At 46.8% G+C, this 14,327-nt stretch overlaps 1 protein-coding gene across 2 annotated transcripts in view; it reads right to left on the minus strand.

The window, feature by feature from the left end:
• Positions 1–14,327, minus strand: part of ROR2 (receptor tyrosine kinase like orphan receptor 2) — a 213,976-nt gene that overhangs the window by 43,718 nt on the left and 155,931 nt on the right. For both annotated transcript variants that reach the window (XR_010841625.1, XM_059071036.2), the window contains exon 2: positions 3,075–3,152. Coding sequence is in view for 1 of the 2 variants with exons in the window: in XM_059071036.2 (XP_058927019.1) it covers positions 3,075–3,152 (78 nt within the window). In the remaining variant the exon portion in view is untranslated. The remainder of the gene's footprint in view (positions 1–3,074; positions 3,153–14,327) is intronic.

The following is a 14,327-nucleotide window of genomic DNA, read 5'->3' on the forward strand; positions in this document are numbered from 1 at the left end:
TTTTGTTTGTTTGTTTGGTTTTATCGCGGTACGCGGGCCTCTCACTGCTGTGGCCTCTCCCGCTGCGGAGCACAGGCTCCGGACGTGCAGGCTCAGCGGCCATGGCTCACGGGCCCAGCCGCTCCGCGGCACGTGGGATCCTCCCGGACCAGGGCACGAACCCGCGTCCCCTGCATCGGCAGGCGGACTCTCAACCACTGCGCCACCAGGGAAGCCCCGACACACTTGTTTTGATCACCAGTGTGTGCCCAGCCTCACACAGTGCCTGGTACAGAGCAGTCAGGAAATCTGTGTGGGCTGTCTCGACTTCGGGCTCAGTCACACTTGTGAGAAGTGATTTCAGAATCTAACCATCAAAAAGGATCTTTCGGGCTTCCCTGGTGGCGCAGTGGTTGAGAGTCCGCCTGCCGATGCAGGGGACACGGGTTCGTGCCCCGGTCCGGGAGGATCCCACGTGCCGCGGAGCGGCTGGGCCCGTGAGCCATGGCCGCGGAGCCTGTGCTCCGCAACGGGAGAGGCCACAGCAGTGAGAGGCCCACATACCACAAAAAACAAAACAAAAAAGGATCTTTCTTCCTAAGAAACCTCTCCTGAGGCCCAGCACTGTACACAAGCTTCCAGAGACCAGGTCTTGTCTGCCTGGGGAATGCATCCCTGTCCCAGTAGAGTCCCTCCCCTAACAATCAAGGTCACAGTGACCAAAGTAGGACTGTGAGGCGGAGGAAACTAACTTGTGTATTAACTGCATAACATACTAAAGAGGAAAATCCTTGTCAAGGAGCCTCCAGACACCAGGCGCTACCAATAGCATGTAGATCCACACACTCTTTTTTTTTTTAATTGGAGTATAGTTGATTTACAGTGTTGTGTTTGTTCAGGTGTATAGCAAAGTAAATCAGTTATACATATACATATATCCACTCATTTTTAGATTCTATTCCCATGTAGGTCATTACAGAGTATTGAGTAGAGTTCCCTGTGCTATAAAATGAGTCTTTATTAGTTACCTATTTTATATATAGTAGTGTGTATATGTCAATCCCAATCTCCCAATTTATCCCTCCCACCCCCTTTCCCCCCGGTTACCATAAATTTGTTTTCTACATCTGTGACTCTATTTCTGTTGATTTAAATGACTGTTCTGAGGCCAGAAGGGAGCAGCTCCCTGTGTGACCCCAAGAGGCCCTTTTAGGACACAGAGGGACATCTGGTCAACTCGGCTGAGACTGGTGGACTTGAGTCATTGCTGCTCAATCCCCAGGAGACCCGGCCTTGGACACGTGGAGGTGAACACATTCCTGAGGGGACCCAGGGACCCTCAATGTGCAAGGGGCTGAGAAATTAATATGGATTTCTGGGTTCTGAATAATGCTTAAAAAAAGAAATTAAACAGAAATGAAGTGGTTGTTTTAATTGTTAATTGTTATACACTGAATGTATCCCCCCAGATTCACATGTTGAAGCCCTAACCCCATGTGTGTGACAGTATTTGAAGCAGAGGCCATTGGGAAGTAATTAGGGTTAAATGAGGTCATGAGGGTGGGGCCCTCAGGAAGGGATCCGAATCTTTATACGACAGGAAGAAACCAGAGCCCGCTCTCTCTCCCTGTGAGGGCACAGCAAGACTTCACTGCCTACAAAAAAGGAAGAGTGCCCCCACTAGGACCTGGCCATGCTAGCACCTTGATCTCGGACTTCCAGCCTCCGGGACTGTGAGGAATAAATATCTGTTGATTAAGCCACTCAGTCTGTGGTGTTTTGTTGAGGCAGCTCAAGCTGACTGAGGCAATAATCTAAGGCAATATGGTGACAGCGGATGAAGCAGGAAAATCGTCACTTCCTCAAGTGACTGGGCTGTATCACAGGAAATGGGGTCTATCGACTCTACAAATCTAAGATGCCAACAAAGTGTGCCAAGTGAACAGTAACCCTTAAAGTGACCTCTGGGAAAGCCCGGAGCAACAAGACAAAGAACATGGTCTTTGGTGATCCTTTGGAGGAGGGCCACTTGCCCGCCTGAGATGCCCCCTAGTCTGGACAATTACACCTCAACTATAAGCCCAGAAGACGGCCGCTTGTCCTCAGGAGACTTCGTGGCCAAGCCAGGAGTCCAGCTCTTAAGGCTCCACTCAGGCCCACGAAACACGCCCAAAGCTACTTCCTCCCTTCAGTGGTCATCTGTCTACCCCTGCCCTCTATCTCCCACCCACACACACACTTCTGACTAGCTCCAACCAGCCCTCAGCACCCTCACAACTGCGTCAAGAGACACAGATGTGGAGGGAGGCAGGCCACTGCACAGATACTAAGCAGGACCCTGTGGGGCTCCTAGGCACAAAAGCCTGTGTCCCCCATTTCTTGATTACAGGAAATAGGCTTCATTCAGCCTCCATGACCTTCCCTGAGTTCCAATGGGCAGTTCCAACAGTTGCTAATCAGGGAAGGGTGGGGATGTGGAGACAAGGGAGGAACAGTCAAGAAACAATAGTTCAGCCTTGGGGCAAGGTCCTGGTTCCCCCTCAAGGGATACACATAACAATATCTTTGCAGAAACTGAAACCCTCACCTGGTGGGAGTTTCACTTTTCCCCACCTGGTGGGAGAAGTGAAAGGTATGCTGCTCACAAGCACGAAGACCCCAGACCAGTTGGAACCAGAAGGTTGATGATGCTGATTCCCACTTACCTCACCACCAACCAATCAGAAGAATGTCCACGAGCTGATCACGCCCTCCTCTTTGAACCATTACTATAAAACTCCTCACTACCCCCTCCAGGTTGAGACACACAGTTTTGAGGGCATTAGCCTGCTGTGGCCCCCTTTGCCTGGCAAAGCAATACATCTATTCTTTTCTACTTCACCCAAAACTCTGTCTCCGAGATTTGATTCAGTGTTGGGATACAGAGGCTGGATTCGACTTCACACCCACCCATGGGGCAGCACTGGGCCACAGGGGACCCTGAACATCCATTTCATCAGGCCAAGCCTTGAGTAGAATGGCACTGTGAGCCCCTCTACATGGTACTATGAAAACACTTTCGAACACTTGCATTCAAAGAGCACTTCACGATTTACCTTTCAGAGTTGGAATAGGGCTGTCGTGTCCATCCAGTTGTCCCAAAGGGTCATTCGGGTCAGGAACCTCTGCTTGCCCTGTGCAAAAAGAACACAGCACACACATTACTGAGATTTCCCTTCAGGACCTTTACTCTGCTTCTCATGCAGAGACAATAGTGTTTTAGCAAAACTCCCCACTGTATAGAAAACCTAGAGGGATAAGGCATTATGGTAACTTCCAGAGGGCTTTTCTAGCATCAGATTTGATACAATAGCAAAAGTGATTCTTGCTTTATCCCAAGAACAGCAAAATGCAAATGCTTTGCGGCACATACGGAGGAAGGAAACATGTGGCTGAAGTTTCATTAAGGGAAAGAGAGAGAGATTAAAACACGGGCTGGCAAAATTAAACACTCTGGAGCCAGAGTCAGCGGGTGGCCCTCCAAATAGAGGCCCCTGGTAATTCTGAATACATTCAGAATTGGAGGGTTTCTTCAGCAGCTCATTCCCTTCCCGGCCCCCAGACCCACCGGCAGCCAGCAGCCCAGAACTGATCTACCCATAACTGTAAGGACAGAAGTTTCTGATCCTTATGGCAAACGCAACCCCACACCTCAGAGGCTGTGTCAGAGGGAGCAGCCACCGCCAAAATCATAAACACCAATGGCAAGAACTGGTCTGTTCAAGCGGGAATACAACACAGAGTCATGGGTCCCCCATCCTGGAATGCCGGGGAAGGGTGGGCAGGTGTGAATGATGACCTAGAAACTGTTTGGGGCCTCATAGAGACCCTTCTCAATATCCCAATTTAGTTTACTTTCAAGACTTTCACCCCATACCTTGGCCTTGACTGGGTCGCACTGGTTGGAAGTGGGGGTAGAAATGGCGAAGTCAAGGGTGACTCTGACAACACATCTGGATGAATCTGGGTTTATGGCATCAAAGCCTATCAAAGAGTGGGACACACATACGATGGAAAATGATGCAGCTTAGAAAGAAGGAAATCCTGACACATGTTACAACATGGATGAAACTTGAAGACATTATGCCGAGTGAAATAGCCTGACACAGAAAAACAAATACTATATGATTAATGAGATACCTAGAGTAGTCAAATTCAAAGAAAGTAGAATAGTGGGTAACAGGGATTGTGGGGAGGCCAAATGGGCAGTTAGTGTTTGTTTAATAGGGACAGAGTTCCATTTTGGGAAGATGAGAAAGTTCTGAAGCTGGATAATGGTGATAGTTTTACAACAATGCAAATGTACTTGATGCCACTGAATTGTGCATTTAAAATGGTTAAGATGGTAAATTTTATGTTATATGTATTTACCACATTTTAAAAAATTTATTAAAGGCGGTTTATAATTCAATATTGGGTCACCCCACTTGTCTCTCAAATGAGAGACGAGAGCTAACAAAGCCCCCAGACACTTCAGATCCCGCTTAAGATGAGGCCTTGCTCAAAAAAACTGGTGTGTAAAAAGTGAAGTACAAGAGATTTTCAGGCAGAACCAGGTACGCAAGATTCTTCAAAGTATTTAACTAAACAAACACTGGCCGGCTGGTTTACACTTAAGGATACCCGTGTGTCTAAGCTGATCCTCTCTACCCACTTGTTCCTAAGTCACAGGACACTCGAGGCGACACATCAGCTTGCAATGCCCTTAGAATTCAGGCCCAGTTCCCAAGCAACCAACAGGAGACATTATTTCTGAATGGGCCCGTGGCTTTTCACATTCAATTATGGTAGAGTTCCTTCTTTCTATCACTCCCACTCCAAACTTACCCACCGGTCAGAAGCCATGCACCCGTACCATCTTTCATAAAATGTCCTTGATCAACCACTCAGAAGTAACATCTTTTAAAACTATGCCCCAAGAGACTTCCCTGTGGTACAGTGGTTAAGAATCCACCTTCCAATGCAGGGTACTCAGGTTCGATCCCTGGTCAGGGAACTAAGACCTCACATGCCGGGGGTAACTAAGCCCATGGGCTCTAGAGCCCGCATGCCACAACTAGAGAGAAGCCCGAGCACTTCAACGAAGAGCCCCCACGCGCCACAGTGGAGGATCTCGCATGCCTCAACTAAGACCCGATGCAGCCAAATAAATTAATAAATATTAAAAACAAAACAAACGAAAACAAACTGTATACCTCTCTTATGGCAATCACATCATTCTCTGAATTAACAGTTGCATATATTTTAATTTTCCTCAATGGACTGTAAACAGCTGGAGGATATCAGATGCTGCATCTCTATTGAGGGCTAATGGTCCTAGCACTAAAACCTAGACAGAATCTGGGGCTGCTACAGGACAGGGACAAGCATAAGCTATGGAAGCCAATCAATGCGGTTCAGTTGAGGTTTGAAATTTTAAATTGGCATGTTACACATACCATCACTCAGCACTGTTTAAATGTAGAGAGACCACAGGAAATCAAACACACTTGTACTATATACACATATCTGAAAGAGGCATAAAAATTATTAACTGCTTAGAAATTGACAAATGGTGTGAAACAGTCAAATAAATATACACTCTGCAGAAAAATAAGCACCATTAGCCCAATTCCACTGGGCACAAGGTTCCTGGCTCTTCCAAGGCAGCTTTTAGTTTGGAAGCATAAGTATTTTCATGAGCATCCAAGCCGGGGTGTGGACATGCACACTCTTCATGGGAGAAGAGCTGGAGGTGATCCAAATGCTTCTGTTGACTCGTGAGCAGATGTCACCCCCACAGTGACATGCAAAGTTGCTCTAGACATTAGAAATGCTGAGATTCTCCCTGAATATATTGCCCTGGTCAGCACATATGCTGGAATTTGATTTTTTGTTTCTCCTTAGCCTTAATTTTTACCCTAGGTAAAATTCAGTTTGGGCATTTGAGCAAGAGAGCGTCATCTACATATTTGGAAAAACAGGTAAGTTTCAAGTAGCCCACCAGGCTAATATCAGGGACCCCAAGCTTTGGGACTTAGGTGTGAAAGCATACAGTGGCTAAGATCCTGCCCATTTCCTCTGCAAGTCAAATGTGTTAATAAATTCACGATATCCAATCACCTCGGTCCTTAGAACTGACACCTTAAGTTCCAGCAAAACTAGGCCCTGTTGTTGCTCCCTAATAAATAAGGGCAGTATTTACATTCTGAAGTTAACAGTCTTCATTCTCCTACAGTGCAGAACAGACATCTTTACTCAAGATGCTGCACCTCCTAAAATTTACAAGCAAAATGTAACAGGGGCAAATGTGAACCTGGGGTATGGGGACAAGTGAGACCAGGGTCGAGTGCCTCGGCAGATTCCAACAGGATTTCTCCTGGCCCTAAAAGGGTCAAGAACAACCAAAAGAAAAAAAAAAATGAAACAAACATAAAACAGAAACAACAAAAACTGCCACCCACACATCAAAGTGTCACTATTAGTTATCTGAAATTATATAGGTAATTTAAATGTCCTCTTTTATTTTTCAACATCTTTACAATGAACAAGCATCAAGCTTTTAACTGACGTAATTCACATACCACAAAAGCCCGCATTTTAAAGTCTATAATCAAGTGGTTTTTAATATATTCATAAGGCTATTCAACCATCTCCACTATGTAATCCTGCAATATTTTATCACCTCCAAAAGTAACCTTGTTCCCATTAGCAGTCCCCCAGAATCCCACCTCCCCCAGGCCCTGTAACCACTAACCTGCTTTTTGTCTCTATGGATTTATCTGTTTGGGCCATTTTATACAAATGGAATCACACAATATGTGGGCTTTTGAACAAATTAATTTTATTAGGTTTTTTAAATTTCATGCCCAAAAAGAGAGGAAAAAAAAAAAAAAAAAAAAAAGGCTAGAGAGAAGCACACTGTACTAGGTGATTAGCAAAGGCCATTAAATGCTACATCAGCACATCAGACCACTTCCCAGACCCTGTGGGGAGGTTTTGGCTGCCCAAGGAGACAGGATGTGGAGGATGCATGGGAGACACAGTGATGACTAAAGGATGAAAGACAGAGAACTATGAAAAGCTAGAGAACTAGGATTATTTATCCGAAGATATGACGGTTTAGGAGCTGAAAGTCTCACTCGGAAGAGACCAGCACACATTGACATTCCTGCTGTAGATAAGACATGGCTCGTGATAAGAAGAACTAAGGAAGGATTTCATCACTGTGAGTTTAGGGGCTACCAAAATGAATGCAGCGTTGGGAACTCGTGTCATCTGCTTTCTCCCCGACTAGCATGTTTTTCTGCAGGTCACCAGGGCTGGACGAATGACGTCTATCCACCTTCTTCACCCCATAACCCACCTTGGCAATTACTGCCAGCCCAGTTCAGTCAGCAATTGGTCCAAGGTGGTGTGAGTCCAGTCTGATCTCCCACATGGCTGTCCTGAGTGCTTCTTTACACAAAGGTCCCCTTGGGTTTACCTGGTGCCAGTACCCTCACTCACCCCAGCTGGCTGACTGGAAATGTGGAAGACCTAAAGAGAGAAAAGGTTCTGGGAGAATTTGGCTGCCCTAACTCCTCAGAACTTAATTATTGTTTTCTGAAAACCAGGCTATTACTTGGAGCAAATCCACATGTCCTTTGTTTTGGTAAAATACTAAAAGTTGTACTAACACCACACGTGTCCATGAAGAATGTGAATTCATGGGGGCTTCCTTGGTGGTGCAGTTGTTAAGAATCGCCTGCCAATGCAGAGGACACGGGTTCAAGCCCTGGTCCGGGAAGATCTCACATGCCGCGGAGCAACTAAGCCCATGCACCACAACTACTGAGGCCCGCGCGCCTGGAGCCCGCACTCCGCGGCGGGAGAGGCCACTGCAATGAGAAGCCCACGTGCTGCGACGAAGAGTATCCCCCGCTCGTCACAACTAGAGAAAAGCCCGTGCACAGCAACAAAGACCCAATGCAGCCAAAAATAAAAATAAATTTTAAAAAAATAAACTTATTTTTACAAATGTGAATTCATGACGCTCTAACTTTTTCCATTGGATGTGAGTGATCTTCACGGTAAAAAAACACACAGGGCGACAATGTAAAGCTACCGGAAAACTCAAACCTTTTATAGCATCAATCAGGTAGTGATCATTAACTCTTTATTAGTTTTTTGATGTTTAAAGAAAGGAGAGCATTTAATATGGAAAAATTTAAGTGTGGCTGGTTGCCATGCAATGATACATTAAGTGTATAATTTGATCCATGTCAAAATTACACTTTAAAACCTAGAGCAAAGACTAACTACAATGTGGTAACCAGAGTGGGATCCTACAACAAAAAAAGATATCCAAAAGCCCAAAGAAAGATGAATAGTATGGATTTTAGTAAAGAATAATGCGTTGATCTTGGCATATACGCGGTGACAAAGGTACCACACTAATATAAGATTTAACACTAAGAGGAAGCAGAGCATGAGGAATATGCAAACCCTCTGCCCTATCTTCACACAGTAAAGAGTTTATTGAAGAACATTCTTCCACACTGGTCAAGCACTTAACCAAGGCTCACAAGTAAAGAAGAGCTGTAGGAAAGATCCTATCTCCAAACAGCCTTAATGATGCAAGCCAGGCATGAACGTTAACCGCGTGAACAGAACACGACACAGATTCACAGAATCTGATACAGTTTATTCAAAGATTCAACAGCATAACAGTGAATGCTCAACAATTAGATCACTTGAGAATATCGGGTTTGGAGCTAAATTTTACGTTAATTGTCATGGCATGGTGATACTGGCTCCTAACCTGATACTTAGCATGTATTCTTAGCAGCACTTATCACTGTCCTGTATATTCAGGGCTGAACCAATTGGTGTCTGAAGAAAGACCAGATGAAAGGATGCATTGTTGATGTCGCTGGGCTGGTTAAGAAATCAGGGTTTCCCACAAGCCCACAATAGCTGGAAATGCACGGCCGGCCCAAATGTGTGCAAATTCTGAGTAATTAGAAACTGTGCCTCAGCCAAACAAGATCTCCTACAGACCTTCTCTCAACACAGGCCTCTAATGTGACATCTTGATTTAAGGCATCAATCAGGTAAGAGAAATTTATATCTGCAAAGTACAAGTGGGTCTGTTCTGATTTCCAGGCTCCTTCTCTGATCTTAAAATACATCTTTCTTATTAAGAGCAGAGACATTTGATTAAGAGAGAGTTTACTAATGAAGTTCAACCCACACCCTTGGATTTAAGTTCATGTGCTACTCTGTTTTTGATTTGTGTTTCTCTTAAAAAATGTTTTGTTATTCAGACTATTCACCCATTAATCTCTACCTGTTGATGTGAATCAGTACACTTGTTGCGATTTAATTATATGCAGTCTCTGGCCTATTTGGACAACTTCAAAGCAGTCTCCTTTTAATTAGTGAGGGTATTTCATTCACCAAAGCTTTGCATTCTTGGATTTGGTCGTCCTTAATGACGGTGTAATTTCCAGAATATGAGAACGGATAGCAGTCAGGGCACATGGGTAAAAGACCGCAGCCTGGAACGGAGGACCGTGTGGCAGGCCAGGAGGCTCTGGAAGGGCAAGCATGGATTTTATGCTGAGCTGTGCTGCATGAAAAGTCAGCACATCCACTGGCAACTGGAAATGTCCATAATGTGTTCCAGAACAATCACTTAGCTCAGCAACACGTCAAATCGAAAACATCCGTGATGCTGGAAATGCAACAATTAAGGAAAAGAATGAATAACTGGAAAGGAGCAGAGTATAGAATCCTAAAAGTTGAGTCCATTAGCCTGGGAACTGGGCCAGAGAAAGTATGTCCATAGTAAAGAGACTTGATTATGTTTCTGGGAATGCGCTTACTAAAACGTCACACCGTGTGTCTCAACTGCCAGCTAGAAAACCACACGGCGTTCAAGGTGAGCTGCCAGTATCTAATCGGCAGTTGTCTTAACAGTCTGTAATTTTTCATTTCGTTATTTTGAACTTTGAGTTGAGTAAATATTAGCCTCTGGGTCTACATTCCTTAAGGGGCTGACCTAACTCTGCTCCGGAAATACAAAGTTAAATCCAACAACCTGAAAATGGAGTGACCAGTGTCTCTCACCAATTTAACCTTCACTTTGATTCTACTTCCACAGCAAAAATATCAAACCCCCAAATGAGTCCAGGCACAGGCCCAATGCCCTCCAATATTGCTGTCATAACGCTTTTTTTCTACCCCTGTCACAGACAGCCCCCCAGAACCCCCAACAAAGGTCCCACTGTCAAGGGCCAAGTGTACAGTTGGTTGAAGGGGGAGTGAAGCTGCTCAGGAGGCTGAATTGGGGCCTTTCACTGACCTCTCTCCTTCCCAACACCTACAGCCCCTGGCCGCGGTGGCAGGGGGCCTGGCAGAGCTGGGAGGCCAGGAGACACCACCCATAACAGATGCAGCTGAAAGGGCAAGACCCTGACATCCTTCACTGCAACACGAGCTCCGGGGCCTGATACCACTGATGTGCCTGCTTGTTACTACTTGTTACTGCCGGTTTCTGCAAAACCAACAGAAGAGGAGCAAACAAAAATGTTGGGTAAGTACTCTGAGCTCATTCTGTTTCCACTTGGTTTCACAGAAGACTCTTTTGAGTATCAATTATTCCCATGAAGACAAGGAATCACTTTTTCACCTTGAACCTCTGGGAGGTGTTTAACTAAAGGTAAGGAGGGGACTTCCCTGGTGGCGCAGTGGTTAAGAATCCGCCTGACAATGCAGGGGACATGGGTTCGAACCCTGGTCCAGGAAGATCCCACATGCTGTGGAGCAACTAAGCCCGTGTGCCACAATTACTGAGCCTGTGCTCTAGAGCCCGCGAGCCACAACCACTGAGCCCGCAAGCCACAACTACTGAAGCCCACGTGCCTAGAGCCCGTGCTCCGCAAGAAGAGAAGCCACCACAAGGAGAAGCCTGCGCACCGCAATGAAGAGTAGCCCCCGCTCACTGCAACTAGAGAAAGCCCGTGTGCAGCAACGCAGACCCAATGCAGCCCAAAATAAATAAATAAATTTATTTTTCAAAAAAAAAAAGGTAAGGAGTGAAAAGATTTTTTTTTTTTTAAAGAAAAACCCTTATTAGAAGAAGAAACTGCATATTGTCCCATGATAATGCTGGAAGTTACTTTCTGTTTGCTTCAGGGAAAGTTTTAAACTCCTCAGCTGCAGGTGCAACAGCCTTGGAATCCCGAGTTGCCTGGAGAAATCTCAGGGTGGAGTCAATGAGACCCAGAGGGAAGGGATTCTGAAGGTTTGCAGCCTCTTTCAGCCATGAGTCTATGTCCATCCTATATAGCCTGAAGTTGCACTCATCCCCAGAGCAGGTAGACCAGTTGGCATATTTGAAAGCAGAAGATTTGCTGGCAGTGATCACTTGGAGCTCATGGAAACAAACAAGGATATACATCTGTTATAATCAAAGATGAGAGCAGTGATTTTCTTAAAGGTAGCTCCTGTATGAGTTTGCTAGGGCTGCCCCAACGAAGTGCCACAGCCTGGGTGGCTTAAACAACAGTTCTGGAGGCCAGAAATCCAAGATCAAAGTGCTGGCAGGGTTGCTTCTCTTGCAGCCTCTCCCCTTGGCTTTGTAGGTGGCCAGCTTCTCCCTATGTCTTCACATGGTCTACTCTATGCATAGGCACCAGTCACAGTGGATAGAGGCCCACCCCAGTGACCTCATTTTAATTTAATTCTGTAAAGACACTATCTCCAAATAAGGTAACATTCTGAGATACTGGGGGTTAGGACTCCATTATATCTATTTTGGGGGGACACAAATCAACCCATAACAGATAGTGTTACTTATCTTCAAAGCTTCTTTATACTTAATGCTGATTTGAAAGTGACTTTTGCAACTGCATGGAGCAGGCTGACAGAGACAGACAAAGCCTTGATGAGAAAGAATAAACAGTGGGTCTGGACTAAGCGCAGAGGTGTCAGGGGTGGGCTTGCCCACATACTGAAAGGATCTGCCAACCACTTGCTAATGACTCTAGCATCTGAAGGTATCCTCTCATGGCTTCAGTTGGGGACACCACTGTCCTCTGAGCTTCATCTCCCTAAGTTTCCAGCAGCAGCCGTGGCATCTTCCCAGACCCCCTCCTCTCAGGCTGGCATTCCTTCTTTCTCATAATATTTACTCCACCACCACTCTTCCCAAAGAGCGGCATGGCAGGCCCAGAGGGACTGTGTCGTGGGATCTGGAGCCGTCTGTCTGACCATTTTTGGTAATGATTCTGCTCAACGTTTACACAGGGCTGCCCACTTTATGTGATGCACAGGACTCCCTTCACCTGACCCTCCACGTTTGGATCCCCTCCTGCTGCTTCAGTCTCTCTTGCGAACGTCTCCTCATCTCGGCCCCGTAAATGCTGGAGTGCCCCAGAGCTGGGCCTGCAAAAGCTTTCCCTCTCTTTCTGTACCTGTCCCCTTGATGACCTGGCTTTAAACGACAGCAAAATGCCCACAACTCCCCAGCACACCTTTCCGAGCCTGACCTCTCCACAAAAAGCCAGGCTCAGAAACGGGAGAACCAGCTCACGTCTCTGCTTGCACATCTAATAGACACCTCACGCTCAGCTTGTCCAAACACAAACCTGGCTTTCCTCCACAGACCGCTCCCCTGCAGTCACCAGGCTCCCTAAACTCTGACTTCAGCCTTCCACGGGCTGAGGCCACACATCCTGGTTATCTCTGACCCCCTTTCCTCTCATATCCCATGCACAATCCAACAAGAAATGCTGTTTGCTCTATCTTCAAAATACATCAGAATGCGATGCTCCTCACCCCTCCCTGCTCACATCCAGTCCCAGTAGCTCCGGCTCTGCTGGATCACATGACAGCCCCCCCAACCCTCCCTGGGTCCACCCTCCCCACCCCGCTGCTCTCCATGCAGCAGACACACTTGCACCTCTACAAGGAGCTTCAAATACTATCGCCTGAGACAGCAGGGGTGAATCACAAACGCCTGAGGCTGAGTGGAAGAAAATACACATACAAAAGACCCTGTACTGTATGATCTCACTTATACCACGTTCATAAATGGGCAGGGGCATGTGCAGTGACGGAGGTCAGAAGGCTGGTGACGTTGGGGGTGACGGCCGGGAAGGAGCAGGGGATGGGTTTCAGAGAGGCTGCTGGCATGGTCTAGTGATGTGGGGATTTATACACTTTTATCTATGTATATTATACTTACACAAAGCTTACCACGTTGCTTCTATTTTTATCTCTCTCATATAATGCTACCTCTTGGAACAAGGCCTGCCGGGATGTTATTCAAACACTTCTCTCCACGTTTGTGCACACAATCCTGCCACTTAACCTGCTTCCCATTTTTCTTTTCCCCTTAGCACTTCCAAGAGACGATTTATTCATTAGTTTATGTCTCTGTCTCCTCTTCCTGGGAGCAGGAGTTTCTGCCTGTCTGCTCACTGCTCTATCCCCACAGCCCAGAGCACAGCCGGTAGTTGCTCATTTGGTGAATGAATGAATGCTTCTGTGCTCAACAACTTCCAGCACCTTCCACCTCCTCAGAGGAGCAGCCAGAGCCCCCTTCTCCAGCCCCTCCACATGGGAGTGTGCATGCCTGCACACGCACACACACACACACAGACACACACACACACATGCTCCTGACCTCACCTCAAAGCCTTTCGCCTTCACTCTCCAGGAACAGTTCCAGCTCCTTTTCCCTCTGGGGTTTGCATTTCCTTTTCCCTCTGCCTGGAAAACTCTTCCCCAGACCCCCCTGTAGCTCACTCCTTACTTCCTCTGCTCCAAGCTTCACTCATAAACAAGGCCTCCCCTGAAAGCCCATATTGAAAGCATCTAGGGCCCACACGTGGCCTGCCCTGTTCGTGTCTCTCTCACATCAGAAGAGGGTGGCCTCCATGATGCCAGACTCTGGGTGACCATCTGGAGTTCACCACCTGGAACCCCAGCATGCAGGAGGCACTCCACGACCATGTGAGGAATAAACAAACACGGGCAGTGTCCTGGGACTATCACACTCAAATGTGAGGAGAAGTCCTGTTCACCTCACATTTTGAGGGATGGAGCTCATACCTGCTCCAAGCATGGGCAATGCCCACCCCACCAGCACCTCCTCCTACATCATGTCAGCTCCTCTTCCCAGAGGCAGACGACGGTGCCGCTACTCTGCTGCCCAGGGATGGGCTGCTCCTCCAAACCACTAGTGAACACTGCCTTGCTCGAAGGCGCTCAGACCTGTGATTCCTGGCGGTGCCCCAAGGAGCACCACCAGGCCCACATTCCACAATCTCTCTGACGAC

The sequence above is a fragment of the Kogia breviceps genome, chromosome 8, assembly GCF_026419965.1.
Source record: "Kogia breviceps isolate mKogBre1 chromosome 8, mKogBre1 haplotype 1, whole genome shotgun sequence".
Classification (NCBI taxonomy): domain Eukaryota; kingdom Metazoa; phylum Chordata; class Mammalia; order Artiodactyla; family Physeteridae; genus Kogia; species Kogia breviceps.